Source organism: Coloeus monedula (assembly GCF_965178545.1).
Source record: "Coloeus monedula genome assembly, chromosome: 3".
Lineage (NCBI taxonomy): Eukaryota > Metazoa > Chordata > Aves > Passeriformes > Corvidae > Coloeus > Coloeus monedula.
In genome coordinates, this window is record NC_138783.1 from 79765148 (window position 1) to 79783821 (window position 18674).

General features: G+C 40.5%; 1 protein-coding gene across 3 annotated transcripts in view; it reads right to left on the reverse strand.

Annotated features, from left to right (window-relative positions):
• Positions 1-7061, reverse strand: part of DOCK9 (dedicator of cytokinesis 9) — a 116698-nt gene extending 109637 nt beyond the window's left edge. For all 3 annotated transcript variants that reach the window (XM_082279070.1, XM_082279068.1, XM_082279072.1), the window contains exon 1: positions 6939-7061. In XM_082279070.1, the coding sequence (XP_082135196.1) occupies positions 6939-7052 (114 nt within the window). In that variant the 5' untranslated portion in view covers positions 7053-7061. The remainder of the gene's footprint in view (positions 1-6938) is intronic.
• Between the last annotated feature and the right edge of the window lie 11613 nt (positions 7062-18674).

Sequence of the window (18674 nt, forward strand, 5' to 3'; positions counted from 1 at the left end):
TCTGCTATAGTTGAGCAGAGGAGGGGGAATTGAAAACTTCATTTTCATGAGTTAAGGATTATTAAAAAAAAAAAAAAACACTTTAAGGCAAAACAGGTTCAAAACTTAAACAGTATAAAGATTTATTATTAACAGAATTAAAAGTAGAAAGGGTAATGAGAACCAAAGCAAACTTTCAGAACACCTTTCTTTCCCAGTCCCTCCCTCTTTCCACCAACCATGCAAGGAAACAAAACATGGGGTTTTGGTCAGTATTTCACCTTTTAAAAATCTTTCTTCAGTATGCTTAAGGAAAAGACTTTCTTCTGCTGTGTCATGGGGTCCTTCCCATGGGAGATAGTTCTCTGCGAACTTTTCTAGTGTGGTTTTAACTTCCACAAGCAACAGTCCCACCCCAACCTGCTGCAACGTGAGTCCCTCCCACAGGCCAAGCAGTCTTTCCACAACTGCCCAGCATGGGTCATTTTAGTTTGTGGGGTTTAGTCTTTCAAGGGTGAGCTGTTCTAGTTTGGAAAGGCTCTCTTCCTCTATCTCTAAAAGCAAGGGTCATCCCTCTCTCTGAGTTCCTCACCATATTACAGCTTTTTCAGTATCCACACGCTCCAGCATGAGTACTCTTCTTCATGGGCTGTGCATGGGTCTCTGCACCCTCCCATACACGAATACATGAATTATAGGGGAACAGTTTGTTGTATTATAGTCCTCATCACGGCTCGGAGGAGAATCTCAGCTCTGCTGCTTGGAGCACCTCCTGCTTCTCCCTTTTTTTTTACCAACCTCAGTGCCACCATGCTGGTTTTCCTCACGCGTCCTCACTTTTCTTTTTTCTCTGACTTGCAAGACGTTGCAGTTGAGAGGTTGATCTCGTCCGGGCTCCGCATCGGGGAATTGCTCACCACGTCCACGTGGTCCTCGCCAGCACCACATGGGCACCTCTGGCCTCAGGAGAGCTTCGGTCGCGCGGTCCTGGCCTCGGGAGGGCTCCTGCCGCATGGTCCCTGGCAGCCCCCGCCAGGATGAGCCCTGGCAGCCGCATCACCACCCCTTGGGAGAAGAAAGAGAGCTTCCCGCGATTTTTCCTTTCTTAAATGTGTCATCACAGAGGCATTACCAAGTTGTCTAATCGGTCAGGTAATCTCCCCATCGTCAGAGCCTTCAGCAATTGGTTCTGTGCCAGACATAGAAATTTTGAGCAGCTTTTCTCCCGCCCCCACCAAAAACCAGGCTATGTTAAACCAACACAATGGGTTTAAGTTTGTTGCACAAGATCTTTAAAAGTAATAATCACAGAGTTGTGAAATTCCCAAGTTTAAATGTAGATGTATGAGTTCTACTTCCATTGAGATAGAAACGTCCTGATTGAGGACTAAAGGGAATGAGTGGGAGGAAGAGAGGAAGGATAAGGCATGCTGTGATAGCCCATCTTGCTTAAGGTGGAAAACCCAAACCAGCATCATGTACATCTGACATCTGCTGTATTAGAAACAACTACTTATAAAGCACTTATTCTTCTATCTTAAACATAATTATCCTTATCTAGCAGGAAAGAAAAAATTCCGGAAAATAATAAAGAAATAAATTGCAGCTTACAAGAATGATCTAATGCTGTTGAAAGCTTAAACGTCTACCTGTTCACACAGAAACTCAGCTGTCCTGTATTTTGTCTCTCAAATTGCCTTCCTGAGCAAGAATTTTAAAATTCAAACAAGTTTAATGGTATTTCTTAATAGAAAGTTTAGTACTGTAGTCCAGTCTCTGAATCTTTACAACCACAGAAATGTCTATCATACCAATAAGTCTTCTTTGCAGTATCAGACTTTCCAGAAATAAGTTTTCTAAGTGCTATCTTGTATCCAATCAAAAAGGTTTATATATACACTCTGCAAAAATAAAATTAGCACCTTTATTAAAAAGATCTTATTCTCTGCGAATTTTTATTTCCTTTACAAAAGGTAGGCAAACTAAAATAACTTCTTAGGGTTGAGTACCAGGCTTTTTCTCCCAAGTAAAGAAAGTTCAACAGTTCAGAGAGACTGAATTAGCATTACCGTTTTTAGTGCGTTCCTACAAGATGAAATATGTCATGGCAATGTTCATTGCCAGCAACAATTTTTCCTTTAAAATCTTGAGTATCAGTTCTCATCTCCCTGTCTTCATTCATCCATTCATAACAATTTGCTTCTTCCAAATTCCTTATGCATACAATTTCACATTCCATTTACAGAAAGCTCAAGTTTTATCCATGTTTCCAGCTTTTCTGTACCCATCAGCTCTATAAGACTCCAGTCCTCCCTCATCTCTTTAGCATTACATACCACTTTTGAAATCCTACTTTCCTAAAGGAAGCCATCAACTCTCTCTTTTCAAGACACACAATACAACTGAAGTCTGGCAGTTAATGAGGATCCAAATACTCAGTTCATCATATACTGAGAAGCTGCTTTGGAGAGAAGCACACAAGCCCTCTTGATAAAATGATTAAGGAATCAGAAAGGAAAATGCCAACCCAAAATAAGTACTAGCTAATCCTCCCACAATTTCTGGAGAAACGCATGGCAGTAATACAGCATAGAATGCACCTCTCCATCTTTTCTTACAAAGTTGAGAGGTCAGGATTGGAAAGACAGAGTTGACATAAGTTTTCTTGTAAAGAAAACAAAGAGCACCAGTGAATTTGAGATCAAAGAGGAGTAGGAGATCCAGGCATTGCCTTTTTGATATACTGATTTTCTTCCATGTCTGAAAAGCTGAATTTCTGGAAGAGTTTTAGAACTCAAGAGCTCCACCAGGTATCTGAACTTAATGGATAAAGCCCAAGACTGTCTTAAGATACAGTTCTAGCCTTCAAATAATCAAAATCTATTTTACATATCCATATCAAAAAGAAGAACTGTATAGAGCAATTTGGGAATCACTCAGATTTCATCCTATTTTCCCATATCACAAGTTTCTTCTGTACAATATTAATTTCGACATGAGAGAAACAACTTTTGCTGAATTATTTGGCATATTTAAACATTTTCATTATCTGAGTATTTGATAAAGGCATTTTATTGACAGCCAGGCAAAAGCAGATCAAATTTCATATGCCAAACATTATCTTAATTGCTTATTATCCTTAAATGTCAGCTCTAATATAGGTATATTATTACTATAAATAACCCTAATATAGAGTAATTTTGTCACTGAGATAAGTTATCATTAACATACCATTGAACAAGACACTGATCTGTATGCAACGTGCTTTGAGTAACTCATCATCATCATTTAAAGACATCACTTCCAATTATGCATAATACTAAAACTGCATTGAAAACTGCTCTTGGCAAGATTGCTGGTTTAAGAGACACACTTGTCATCCCCATAATCTTCCCTCTCAGACATAAATGTATTTGGGTGGCCAGAGGCATCAAATTAAGTCACATGACAAGTCTGAAGTCAAAACAACATCAACAATGCACAAGAGGATATTCAGCAAGGATGCTACTGTCAAGCAGAAAATAGTTAAAACTGAATCCAAGTAATCAAGAAATACATTACGTGCCTTACAACACAGTGAAAAGCTGATTGCCAAATAACAAGATTTCATTTCAGCAAACCAAATTGTACTTGTTGGTTCAGCAAACTACATCTAACAGAGAGAATGTATGAGATGTCAAATGCTGACGAGAGAGCTTGCTTCATTCTGTGATGAAAACTAGCTTGGCAAACCACATCTGCTTCATGTTTTTTTACTACACAGTCAAGTTATTTAGTCTGTCAGCTGGCTGAAAGTCTCTGACTTTTAGATCCAATGAAGAGCAAACTGAAAATTTAAGATATACCACACTATCCTACTGCCATGCTGTTTTCAGTTCTCTTTCATCAATATAATCTCAAGGACATTAATAAAATGGGGAAAAAAAGGCATATTTTAGTAATGTGATCTAATAAACCTCATTTAAAGATGGGCAAAGCTTTTTTTTCCCTTTTTAACCTAGCCATACATTGTTGATTGTAAAAATGGATGGAACTGTTAAACAGTAGCCACAACAGCAACTTATAGAATCTACTCAAACTCAGAGATATTCGTAGTTCACATTTATCTGCTACTTCAAATAATGACTGGATGATCTGCATCACTGCACAGTACATTCTGCTGCAGAGATGTAGAGGCCAAAGCAATAGCTGCTTGTAAAGATCTGGACAGACCACCCACCATGAACTACTAATTTGAATTTATTCTTTCCTACCTCTAGATTCCACACAGCAAGACTAGTAAATGGCAAACACCTTCAGTAGTTTTTCAGTACTGGAAGACCTCAGCACTTGCTCATGAGCAAGTGATGACAGTAAGATCCCTTTAGTTACCAATGCTGAACGATGTTTTAAGCAAGACATTTTGTTGACAACCCAGTTGAAAAAATCCTGGGAAAGTGCTATATCAGAGAGCTTTGAGAGGCAGCTTTGGAAGGAAAGTGGGTCTCCTTTACTTTAAAGCCCCAGATTTGAACAGAGTATTCCACAACTACTATAATACTGGTAATACTCCTGTTTTCACCAGGTCAGCCTAAGAGATTTTTCACATAACAAAGCCCAGAAACTCCAACAGCTAAGAAACAGGTCAACCTGTCAAACTTAAAGATGCAAATATTTTTTAAAAGTCTTTAATAGCAAAGAACAATACTATCTCATCTAAATTCCTCCTTTTAAAAAGTACTATTTCATCCCAAACATCAACGTTCAACAAAAAGAGTTACAGTATATTAACAGGAGGAAGAAAACATAAATGGAAACCTGCAATTACTAGCCTTTTATTTAAACAGTGTGTGCACAGGAACACTGGAGTTCAGTGATAAAATGAACAGCATTCATGATAGTCAGCAAAACATAGCAGAAGGGGCAAAATATGGCTGAAATAGGAAAGTGAACTTCAGGACAAGACTCTATGTGAGAGAGATGGGGATTCAGCTTCATGCATCAAGCTAACATAAAAGGATCAAAAACCTGACATGAATGTTAAGTCACTATGAACGGTAAGTCACTACGTTTGCTTTCTAAAATACTGATGAAGACCTTAGCCAGATCAAGACAGTACACCATTTTGCACCATCACTTCTTTAATCTCCATAAAATTCTGCAGAACATGCTGTTGTGACAGCATAAAAACACCAGGGATATTAGGGCCTATCACCCTATTATATGTTTGGTCAACCTGAATTAATTAAAGATGCATATAAATATTTTCCAAGTCATTGACACTAGTCATAAGTGAACTAAGGAAAAACCTTCCAAAGGCAGAGGAAGGAATGGCAGGGTTGCAGACTACTGCAAAAGAAACATTAATGTCATGAAAATACCTAAATTTCTTTTGTGCTCCCCCAAAACAAAAAATATTTTAAAATACATATACTCTTCTTCCACAGTTCCCAATAAGCACTTGATCCCTGGAGAAGTGTTAACACATTTTGGATATTCACTCCATGTATACATGCTAACACCTTGTGGAAAGCTGTCAGTATCCAGGCAAACTCTGAACTATGCATATTAGGTCTTTTACAAATTCTGTGACCCATAAATAAGTAAAGAGCAATTTAATTTTAGAGTGAGTTTTTTAAAAGAAAGGTATTTGTCTTTCAGTCACAGCTACAGCATTTGTTACTCTCCCAACACACGGCTATGACAAGACAGTGTCCCAACAGGAGGTTTAAAAAAGTTAGACAAGATTATACTTAGTATTAGCAAGAGCAAAGAACAAAGGACAGATCAGCTTCCAGTATCAGGAATCTCAGCACCAAAACTTCTTCACTTGCACAGAGATAAATGCTTACTGAAACACTTCCCTTGGAGATAACAAAACCACAAGGAAAACAAATGCATACCATGAATAAAAGTCCCAGGAGAGAAGCCCTGAAAAGTCTTACTGAGGCTGTTTAAGATGTCATCACCCGCTGCCTCCGTACAGCATCTAACAGAATCACAGAATTGTTAGGGTTGGAAAGGACTTCTGGAGATCATCTAGTCCAAACGCCCTGCCGAGCCAGGGTCACCTGGAGCAGGTGACACAGGAACACATCCAGGTGGGTTTCGAATGTCTCCAGAGAAGGAAACTCCATGACCTCCCTGGGAAGTCTGTTCCAGTGGTCTGCCACCCTCAATGGAAAGAAGTTCTTCCTCATCTGGAGGTGGAAATTCTTGTGTTTACGGCCACTGCTCCTTGTCCTTTTGCTGAGAACCACAGAAAAGTTTGGCACCATTCTCTTGACACCTGCCTTTGAGATACTTACATGGACTGATGAGATCCCCCCTCAGCCTTCTCTAGACTAAAACACCTAGTTAGTTTAGACACCTGTTTACACAGATTTACTTTCAGCAGTTTAAATTAAATGAATGCGCCCAATTGTGCACTGGAGAGAGCAGCAACCATGTGCTAGCACGGTACAGGACAGCCGGGATAAACAGCACACTAAAACATTCCTGCTACACTTGCCAGCGCTCATCTTCCATTCTGCACAACATAACAAAAAACTGCATCTTAGTTGTAAAGAGAGTAAAGCAGTAGCAAGATGAAAAATCACTTTTGCACCGCTATTTCGACACACGCGAAAGCGATTCGGTCCCGTCAGGCCGGGCGCCAGCTGCTCGCTCCACAAGTGAAGAGTTTGCAGGGGGCGGGCGGGAGCGCCCAGCCGTGCCCGCCGGGCGCCGCATCCCACGGCGGGCGCGCTCCCCCCGCGGCCGGGAGCGTGCCCGCCCCGCCTGCGGCGGCACCGCACCTCGCCCCGCCGCAGCAGCCGCCGGGGCAGCCGAGGAGCCGCAAGCCTGCGAGGGATCAAAGCCCGCGCCGCCGCCGTGACAGCCCGGCAGGGATCAAAGGGCCCGTCTCCTCCTCCGGGGCCACCGCCGCAGCCCCGCGAGGCCCCGGGCCGGAGCCTCGCCCGGGCCGCCGCCGCACTCACCAGGAGGACGGAGCCGCGCACCACCTCGGAGACGCTCTGCCGCAGCTCGGCCGCCGTGCCGGGCTTGCTCAGCGCCCGCGTGAACTTCCGAGTCTCCGGAGCCACGAGTGCCATGGCTGCTGCCTCCGCACTCCCTCCCTCGGCGCGGGGCCGCCGCTGCCGCCAGGCGGACGGACGGACGGACGGACAGCCGGGGGTGACCGTCGGGGGGCGGGCAGGGAGCGCAGCCCCGCCGCCGCCGGGTGCCGCGGGCAGCCCCTCCCTCCCTGCTTCCCTCCCTCCTTCTCTGCTTCCCTCCCTGCCCCGATTGGCGCGGCCGCCAGCGGGGCGGGGGGCGGGGCCTGGCCGTGCCCACCTGTTCCCGCAGCGCCGCTCTGATTGGGCGTCGGGTTACCTGCCCGGCTGCGGCTCCGCGCCCTCATTGGCCCGGCGCGGGCCCGGGGCCGCGGCGGGGCGGGGCCGGCCGGAGCCGGAAGTTCCCGCCTGGCGAGCGGGCCCGCCCCGGGCGGGAGTGGCGGCGGCGGCGGCGGCTCCGTCGCGGTAGCACGGGCGGGCTGTGCCTGCCCGCGCTGTGCCTCGGCGGCTGCTGCTCCTGCTTGTACTTGCATAGGGGAGGGCGTGATCCTGCCACTCTACTCAGCCCTGGAGTGCTGTGTCCAGTACAGTACAAGAGAGTCCTGGAGTGGGTCCAGCGGCGGGGAACAAAGATGATGAGGGACTGGAGCATCTCTCTTATGAGAAAAGGCTGAGGGAGCTGGGCCTGCTCAGCCTTGAGAAGACTGAGACAGGACCTCATCAATGTCTATAAGTATTGAAGGGTGGGTGCCAAGAGGATGGAGCCAGGCGCTGCTCGGTGGTGCTGAGCAACAGGACAAGAAGCAAAGGGCAGAAACTGATGCACAGGAAGTTTCACTTGAATATAAGGAAGAACTTCTTTACTGTATGGGTGACCGAGCACTAGAAAAGGTTGCCCAGAGAGATTGAGGCTTCTCCCTCGCTGGAGATATTCAAGAACCACTTGGACACAATCCTGTGTCATGTACTCTGGGATGAACCTGCCTGAACAGGGAGGTTGGACCAGATGTCCCACTCTGGTCACTTTCAGCCTTGTCCATTACAGGATTCTATACCTGTAGACACACATACACATACACATACATGTGTATAAGTGAAAGAGTCCAAAACCTTGGGAAATGGGTGCTGGAGCTGCAGCACCCACAATGTGGAATGAGTGCGTGTGCTGCTTGTGCATCCAACTTTTTCTCTGAGGTTTTCCATTTTACTTTTTTATCCTCACAAATAGTGTCTGTTTGTAGGTAAAGTTGCACATGTCCTTATGTGAGTAAGGTCCACAAAGGTCATGAGGGGTCTCAAGCATTTCTTAGGAGGAGAGAATGAGGGAACTTGGCCTGTTTAGTCTAAAGAAGAGAAGACTGCAAGGGAATCTCATCAATGCATATTAATATCTCAAAGGCAGGTGTCAAGAGGATACTGCCAGACTCTTCAGGATGAGAAGACTCTCAACAGGATGAGAAGCAGTGGCCATAAACACAAGAACTTCCACCTCCAGATGAGGAAGAACTTCTTTCCATTGAGGGTGGCAGACCACTGAAACAGGCTGCCAAGGGAGGGTCACCTGCTGCAGGTGACCCTGCCTTGGCAGGGGGGGCTGGATTAGATGATCTTCAGAGATCCTTTCCAACCCTAAGAATTTGATTCTGTGATTCTGTAAAAGTGTAGATGTCTCTAGCATGTTTAATTACCATGAATTCCTGCTGAGAGCTTGGCTAGCAGCACTGCTGGAAGGCATGCAGGCATTAGACACGTTTAAATGCCTGGAGCATTTGAGAGCATTAGAGCTTGTGCACCTTTATCTTCTTAAGCACCTTTTTATATAAACTAACAGTACTTCTCTACACTGAATATACAGCTTACCACTGAGGGAGGGAGGGACTGAGTGCTGTGGACAAGGGGTAAGGGGACTTTCAGGTGGAAAAAAAATAGCACAAAGTGTTTGTGTCTGAGCATACGTACTCAAGAAAAGCCTGCTGGATAAAGGGCCTCTTTTTTTGGATGATTCACAGATACATCTGTAACTAGTAAGATTCCAAGTAATTGAGGCAATTCCTTCAGAAAGACAGAGGATAAAAAATGTTCAAATGCACAAATTTGTATCTTACCCAGAGTTTTTGTCCTTGAAGGATCTTTCCTACAGATACTCTGCAGACCTGCATCAAAGGCTCATTTATTCAAATGCACGAGCTGGGATTTTTTAGTAGGATATCTGTCACAATTTGAGTGTTCAAATTAGTTTATACCTTAAGAAAGACGTAATGTGCAGAGGGTGACTTGTCAGGCCCAGTAAAGATCACTAGAGTTTCTGTTCTCACAAATCCAAGACCTGGTGTGTCTATGAGTCAATGTTTAGGCTGATAAATCAGAAAATTGCATACTGATGAGACAGATTACCTGAACACAGAACTGGATGAGCATCTATGTAAACATTTAGCTAGAATGAGCTATCTTAGGATCGTCTTTTTAATTTTTGTATCTCAGTCTGTAGGATATGTCTAGATCTCAAACCACCACAAGTAAACATGCCCTAGATTTTATATAAATAATAGATTATTATTTTAGAAAATTAAATATTTTTTTATTTTCAGAACTCTCAGGTGCTTTAAATTCTGACAATTCTGACCAAAACAAAAATAGTCTAATCTAGAGATTTTAATGGTTGCTTGAATGTAAAATGGCATAATTTAACTATGTTTGCATAATTTAACCGTTTGTTATCTATAAATATTTCCCATGTATATTATGCATTTTGCTGGAACAGTGTTCCAGGTCTGAAAAAACTCTGAATGATACCTGTATAGATAGAGATATCTAGAAAAAATAGGTAAATGATAGCTTACTTCAGAAAACCACAAAGGATACCCAAAAAACTGAGGTTATGACAATCATCAGTTTCTTTTCAGCTAAACACATTCAGCTAAAGAAAAAAAAAGAAAGTGACAATTCTGTGTATAAAACAAAAGGAAAAATATGGAAGCTCATAAGCAGAAATGGTAAATTACATTGTGAAACAATGAGAATGACTAATAGTAGCTAAAGATAGGAATGAAAAGTCTTGGATCATTGCCTAAAGGGCAAGGGGAATAAATTTTTTAAAACATCAGGATCAAGAAAGAAAAAAATCTAGACAATGGCATGGTTTGCCTGCTACTTTGAAATACACAACTTTGAGTAACAATGCCAATGCATAAAAGGATTTATTTTTTAACAGAAACCTGGATAATGCAGTAATACTTCATGGATGTAATTGCAAATGTTTTATTCAACCAGTACTTAGTAAGGATGCTAAATAGCAACCTGTAAAGGTTGAAACATTTAAACTTTCAAGACCAACTAAGTCATGGCACAGACTTTTATCAGATTCTAAATCATTCATGGTAATAATCGACCTGTGTTTGTTCCAGAAATGAAGAAGAGAAACTGATTTGATGTCCATTAGAAATGTAAAGCAAAGGGGGTTTGGAGCTAAAATAACATGATGACAATCTTTGGCAAAATCATAAAAGTCAAAAGTAAGAATCCTATGTAGGAATTAAAGAATTATTGGGTTTCTAATATCAACATGATTTGCTGAAATTTAGGCCTGTTGCTTAAGGGGATTAGTATTTCACCTAGCAAGGGTCACTGTATGGTTATGAGTTTCTGTGAAGACATTATGGTATATTCTGTTGAGCTAATATTATATTCAAAAATATTTTTATACAAAACTTGCAACATAGCTTTATCTGAACAACTGAAAAAAAACCCGATGCAGCTATAAATATTTATAGGGAGAAAAGGCATCTAAGTACAAAGAGTATTTTAAAGTCAAATTATAGAGGTGTTATAGTGTGGTTATGGAGAACTCAAAAAGACTCATACTTACAGTACAAACTTTGGATTTAAAAGTGGAGGAATATGAAGAAGTAACAATGATGATGTTATATATGGCATTCATCAATCTTTTACTGAAATTGTGGTATTGCATTTTAACACAAATAATTGACAAACTGGAAAAGCCAGGAAAATCTGCCTTGCAGTGAGAGAATGAAGAAGCACCTGTCTAGCTTATACAAAACCTCCATCATAACGTACTAGGATTTGAAAGAGAATTTCAAATATTAAAAGTCTCTTTAATATGTCAGCTGACAGTGAGAACCAATAAATGGCAGGTGAAATTATACTCATTTAGAGTAAGATCCTTCTCTTTTAGCCACAAGAGGAGTTATTTGGCATTATCCCTAAGGACCCACTAAGCTCTATTTCCCAATTTCTAAATTAGGATTCAATAGCTTTTCTAAATCCTGTGATCTAAGTCATCCCTCAAGCTATGGACTCAAAGCAAAGCTCACATTGTAGAATTTCTTGGCTTTTGTTGCTGTGGAGGTCAAGATCATCATAACCTTTCTGGCCTGAAAATCCTTTCAGTTAGGGAAAGAGCTGTTGAGCCAAAGGCCACTTAAAGTACTGATCTCTTCACTCTTGTGACCAGTGACAGGACTTGAGGAAACAGCATGAAGTTGAGTCAGGGTAAGTTTAGATTAGGTATCAGGGAAAAGGTTCTTCGCCCAGGAGGTGGCTGGGCACTGAACAGGCTCCCCGGGGAAGTGGCCGCAGCACCAAGTCTGTCTAAGTTCAAGGAGTATTTGGCCAGTGCTCTCAGGCACATGGTGTGACTCTTGGGGATGCCCTGTGCAGGGCCAGGAGTTGGACTTGATGGTCCTTGTGGGTCCCCTGCAACTCAGATTATTCTATGATATGGCCAGAGAAGGTGCTGAAAGATCAGAGGAAGCAAAGGTGTACACACTAAATATTTGCTAAGCAGACAGTCTGGAGGTTTTACAAATAATAAACAACTTAAAAATGGATCTTAAAATCCAGAGGAGATGTGGGGGTGTTTTTGGTTCTTTTTTTTGGTGGTCTAAAAGGCAGAAGCATAAAAAGCTACATTTTGATAGCATTTTAGCAGTAATTTAGAATGAGTTACTAGTTCTCTATACTTGTAAAAGTTAAAGTAAAACAATACTGCTGGTAGATAGCTTTTTTAGCATCTTCAAACATACCAACCCAATCAATGATGTGCTGGAGTAGGTTCATTTGAACTCCTTTTTAAAATTCTCCCAAAGCCTGAAAAGAATAATGGAGTGTTTTTGCTGCATCTGGCTAAGACTGACTTTGTCCCAGATACAGCTAATCTACCCTTCCAAGTATTATACAAGCAGTCCACACAGATATTTCTGAATAGCAGCATTTAGTTTTTCCCAACCACCCCCAGTGGAACATAAGAGCATGCCAAAGTTTATGTACAGAAAGGTACAAGCATTTAAAAATTACTTTGATTATACAACACTCATCTCTTCTGCCCCATGAAATCCATAATATGCCTTTTTAAGATAACACCATTTTTTTATCAGATGGTATCCCCAGGTCTACAAAGTTCATCCTAACTTCAAATACCTGAAAACATCTACTTAGTGTAAGGTAGAATAAACATGTATTTCCACTGAGCAGATATACTGTAAATTACTTTGAGATTGTTTCCTTTGATTATATTAGTAAAAAAGAGCACATTCATGTTTCTGCTGCTCATAAATGGAAATGCAAAAATTATTTCAGTTTACTCCTTACCTGGAAATCTGGCTATATCATGAGGTGAAAGGAAGGAGTATTTAGTGGAAGTTTCTCCATAATTTCCAGAATGTTACTGCTCATCAAACTACATCCATTGCCTGCTTTGCAGAATGATGTCATTAGTTTCAGTATAACTCTGTGTTTTAGGCTTAGTTCTTGTAACCCTGCCAGTAGAAACTTGAGGAAGGACCAGGTAAATATTCTGTGATCTTTCTACCCATTCATGTGCCATTTTTTGTGCCTCATTTTTCCATTTTTGTTTCTCATGTTCAGCAGAGGTATTACAGAATTAGTATAAGCAAACTAAATCTTTCTCTGCACTGGTGCACAGCGTAAATGTAGCTTCTTTTTTTCTTAAAAGCGGAGGTGATGTTACCTCCCATGACCTGGCTGAACTCCAACCAGGGTAACTGTAGTTCTATGTAAATAAATTCCTCTGCAGGTTCACGAGGATACAGAATAATTCACTTTCTGTCTTTTCTACTGACTCATAAGACAATTCTGGCACTTCTTTCAGTTTATCAGTCAATCAGTTTCATTCAGACTTCTGGCATAGTATTCCTTCTTCAGCATTAGTTATAACAATCTACCCATGAGTATTGCTAACATCTTTTGGAGAGTTAGTCATGCAATGTGAACCGAGTTCCACATAATGCTTTTCTATTTTCAATGGAGTGTGACAGCTGTGTGATTTTAAACCTGATAGAAGATTGATGCAGGACTTCTGAGTGGCTGCTCTGATTTTGTTTATTTTGGTTTGTCTAAACTCAGTTTAGATAGTTTTTGCTGGACCAGGTTAATAAAGGCTACACTTAACAAAAGTAAAAATAGATGGATAATGTTTTGTACCAATATTTTAAAATTATTTAGAGTTTAACTTTTACAATCTTAAATGTTTATTTACCTTCACAGCTTTTCCTGAACTGCTGCTTAGGATTTCTGTGTGCTTTTAGGAGATATTTCATGTCATGCCATGACCACCAGCAGCTGCTTAAGAGCATACCATGGGATACATCTTTCTTTTATCGTCAGCATAAGGACTGCTGAAACCTTTAGAAGAGGATTTCTCTTCTCAGTAGGGATGGAGATTTCCAGCTAAGCCAGACCATATGCTGATTCCCGGATTTCTTATCTGTAATCAGTCTTTCTTTGATGTTGTCAAAGATGTTTCCATTAAAACTGCAGAATGATTCTGGTACTTCATCAATGCTCATGTGCAATATTTATTATTATGAGACTACATCCCTTACTACGCAAATCAGTAATACATTTCTTGCAGTGTTAAAAGTTTGTGATTCCCCACCCACTTTGAACTAAGAGCAGCACAGAGGAGATGACTGATAACCTCTTAACTCATAAAAGTGCTGACAAGGTCTCCTGCAGACACTGTAATTCAAAGTAGTCTGTACGACCACAAGTGGCTTGTCTGCTCATTCCCTTAATTTGACATAGCTCACATTTCTTCCATTCTGAGTAGGTAACTTCATCATACTCGAAGAATTTGGGTAAGTGTTCCTTGTTTCAAAGTCAGTTTAGATACAGTTCCAAGACATGATCTGTGAAATAAATAATAGGATATGATCTGTATTCATCAAAGAGATTGAGCAATGATTGTTTACACTATAGGCAAGTCCCAAAGCTTGCAATTCTTACCTCCATGGCAGAGGAACTGATGCAGCAGAGATCCTTGCTGACACCAGGGAACAGTTTTCACCATATGCTGTTCACAAGAAAAGGAAAACAGATTTTTTTTGTATATTGCATGCTTGTCCAGTATCTGTTCAACTAGTGTATTTAGGAGCTTATTCTCTGGTATAAATATATACTCTGAAATGCTAGGCTTTGTTTCCTGTGCTTTCTTCCTTGCCAGTTCTTCTGGCTGTCATTTATAACAAACATAGTCACAATAAGAAACACTGTCATAAATGCAGTATACTGTCATAAAATAAAATTATTGTAGAATACTTATTGTAAAGATTTATATTTTTATACAACATACAGCTATTAAAAATAACTGCACAATTGCTAATTTCTACTGGCTAAGGGTTTGGTTTGGCAGATTTTGAAACTGCTTGCTAACTACTTGCTGTGGTTGACTTACCTAAAGTAACTTGGTGGGAGCAGTTTTAAACTTTTTAAAGCAACTTTTAAATAGGTGCAGGGCAATCTTAAAACAAAATTAAACAAAACAGAAAAAGCCAAGCAAACCCAAAAAACAGTGCATATCCAAAACCAAAAGAAAATATTTAAAGGGTTTGAAAGTTTCCTATCTCTTTATAATTTTTGCATATTTGTAGCCTATGATGGTATGCCACAACAATAAGCCTTATTCACATGGGGAACCACAATGACACTACTAGAAATAATCACATGAGGAACAGCTGCAAGAATGAATTTGTGGATGTGGTGTAAATAAGAAAATAGTAAAATGGAATGCTGGAATTATCATGACTAGTACAGTAGAGAAGGGGAAAAGTCAGACATCTTTCTAAGAAATACAAATACTAAGAAAGTTAAATACTTCATAATCAGTTCTGGACTATACGACAGACTGAATTTATAACCCAGTGCAATAGTACCTAAGAGCAACATCTCCTAATCAAGATAATAATTCAAATCATTATTCGAAGCCTTTCAAATGTGACCAATGATCAGTGTGACTTAGGATAAAACTCAGATTTCTTAGAAGGACAGTTGGAATTTGTTTAGTTGTTAAGCACATTGGTCTTGGAGGAGGATCCCTGTGAGTGAATCAATCAGATTCCACTGTCTTGTCTCCTATTTTCCTATGAAACATGATGAATGGAAGCTCATGAGCATTTGTCAGCCTTCCTTTGCAAGGACAAAGGAAAAAGATCATTTTGGTTTTGATTTCCTAGATTTTCCTGATGTACTTTTTTGTACATATTTATGTTGTTTCAAAAAAAGCAAACAAGCAGACAAAAAACCAGAAAAGAAATTTACATTCAAAACTGACCTTGCTTGCTATATAGGACTTAGATCACTTAGGTGTCACTCCTCTGTCCCCCAAAATCTACCAAACAGGCCTTGCATTTAATTTTAATTGCATGTGTGACCAAAAGTAGTTGTCAACAAAATGATTGGGTTATTGTCTATTTGAAAGCTACAGCTGCCTTGTTATGTGTAGTAGTATCTGTAGCAACCATAAAATCTAAGAGCCTTCCAGAAGCCTATTAAGCAATGTGAGTAATACATTTTTGTTTGGGTTTGGTTTTTTTTTTTAACTCATGGAAAAATGTGCGTCTGCTGGAATGTTTTGGCTGCTTTTTAATAATTCATATTCCATCCATTCATCCACCAATATACTATGTTTTCTCCTTCTGTTAGACAAGAGAAATTTACAGAAAGAAGCATTCAAAGCCTGTGGTGTAGAGTGGGGAAGTAATCGCAGGAGATTCCTGGAAGGCTCTCTCTCCTCTGTCGGAAGTCTTTTTCTTTGTAGAGAAGTCTCACGTGTCAGAAGATGGAGCAGCCAAACCCAGATTTATTTTGGAGCCATGATGTCCTTAGGTTCTCTCCTAAACACTTTGCAGCTGTCCTCTAAACTGGTAAATCCTTCAGGAGTTAACATGGCTTATATTCCAAATACAAAAGCAGCTGTAAGGATACACAGGGCCACAGATTTACTGGCACGTTCCAGGAGCTGCAGCAGTGATAAATCGTCTGTAAAACTCACATTTGTGATGCAAGCAACCATATAAACAAATATGCTATTTTTATATTTTACATTTATAATAACTAAGAAAACATAAAGCCTTGTGTTTGTCATTTCTTCTGACACAAATTTTGTTTCCGTTTTTCAGCATTGTTGCTCAATCCTATAACAGTGAGTAAAATTCCACTAAATAAAAATACTCCTGCTTTCAACAAGCTTTGCATTTATTTTCAGAAAAACCCCTAATGTGTTGGGCAGGATCTTCAGCCCTTATCATCTCTCAGATCTATGTTCAAATAACAGACAGAGAAGATCAAACAAACTGTCCTCTGTCCCTGTGGCTTGTACAGTCAGCATTCCAGCCCTATCCTTTCTCACTTTCTCACTTTCTCAGGGTCATCTCCTTGCATCTTAATTTAAAGAAAAGGGGTCATGTAAGTTTGCAGAGCACAGATCTGTTTGGGATACCATCTGTCCTGCAGCATCATCTCTAGATTCCTTGTTTGCTGAGACTTATTAAATCATGCCTCACTTTCTTCAGATTTTCTGTAATGCTCTAGTTATCTTCACTCATAGTTTTTAATTGTCTAAAATACCATTTTAAGAAAAATCCCTTTCAACAGAATTCTTACATTATCTTATTTTCTTCTCTTCCTTTAGTTTATGGAACTACGTTCTCCCTAGAACAAATCCTATTTTTATTGTTTTTATCACTGTCTTTCCTGCTTACATTCTTTTTTGTATTACTGGCCATGTAATTAGGAAGCCTGGAAAGGAGTAAAAAATATATTTTTACCTGTTTCAAGAATTGGACATGTTCATAATATATTTAAAAGAGAAGGTGCCATGACCTGAAAGGATTGTTGGAAAATGCTGCTTTAGATAGATAATCCAGTGTAAGGTGAAAGAACAAAGAACAAGCAGTTAGAGGTTAAGATCGGATAGAGGGGGGGAGAAAAAAAAAAGAGAGAAAACACCTCAGTCACAAATATACCAAAACAATGTAACAGAAAAGGAAAAGAAACAAAGTATTTAAGCTAGCCTTAAGACCAAGCATAAGAGGAATGGTGTAAAGGAAATTCTGACTTCCAGTTAACAATCCTGCTGCTGCAGTTTTAACTTCTTGTAATTGTAACCTAAGAGTTTCCTGGAAGCTGCTAGCACGGAAGCACATTCAGCCTACTGAAAGGCAAGTTTTGAAAGCCAAACATTTTACTTGCTGTTAAAATGAACTTGAAATCTGAATTAAGTCCATTTTTTAAAGTGCATCACAATGGATATTATAAAAAAAAGGTAAATGGTTATAGCACTACTGCCCTGTGTCACCTCTGCTTTAAAAATTAACTCTTCACTTGTCTGCAAGTCTATGTTGGTTTAGACTGGGAAAGAGTGAGTAAGTCTGATTTAAAGAGCAGAATGAGTGTCCTCAAAAACGGAGACTGTGCCTTTCCACACAGGAGAATATTTTGTTCCAGCAGCCAGAGCAGCTAATGAAACCTAGCAGCCAGCTCCCTGAGCACGGGTGTGAGCGCTGCTCCAGGGCAGCCCCGCAGTATCATTAACCCCAGAAATAAAGGGCCCCCAGCTGCCACCACAGCATGTCATTCCCAGACAGCTCTCCAGTCCCTGTAGCCTTTCCATAGGCTGTTTCCCTTAAGCCATACCTTGTGTCATCTCCAGGTGTGGCAGTGCCAGTGTAAACTCTAGTGTGGAAAGGTCAGTTGGGTCTGCAGCAACCCATGGAAGAGGCACTGGGTTGTGCCAGACACGGAGTATTGGTGAAAAATGTTAAAGAGAAACTACTCTGGTGGTTGGATACTGTGAAATCTGAACTTCAGATACTGGCTTCTACTGCAGCCTAGGTGAGTTGTCTTCACACAAATGGGTAACAAAGCCTGTTAAACCTGTGATTTTTATAATAATGAAGCTATTTTTCAGGTGGCAGATAGTTGGCAGAATGCCCTCATCATGCCGCATCAGAGTACTCTGGGAGCAGAACAGCCAGAGACCACCTTGGCTATGACAATAGCCAGGTGTGTGCTAGAAGGGGTGTGATCTTGTTTGAGTTTATGCTGAGTCCTGGAGAGATACATCTGCAGTCTTGAGGAAGCTGCAAATTTCCAGTAACCTTGGGATCCCACCAGAGGCTTTGGTAAGAAAATATAAGGAAAATATGGTAAGAATGCTAAAAACTGTAAAGTTTGGGTATTAGAATTGCTAGCAGAAGCAGACTTAATATTATATCTGCAAATCTAAAATAAATTAGCTGTTCAAACATTCTGTTACCTACTGATGATGTGCTGCAGGCATCTATAAATATATAAAGATATGTAAAATATATATTCTATTTAATTTCTCTAGGCATCAAAAGCACA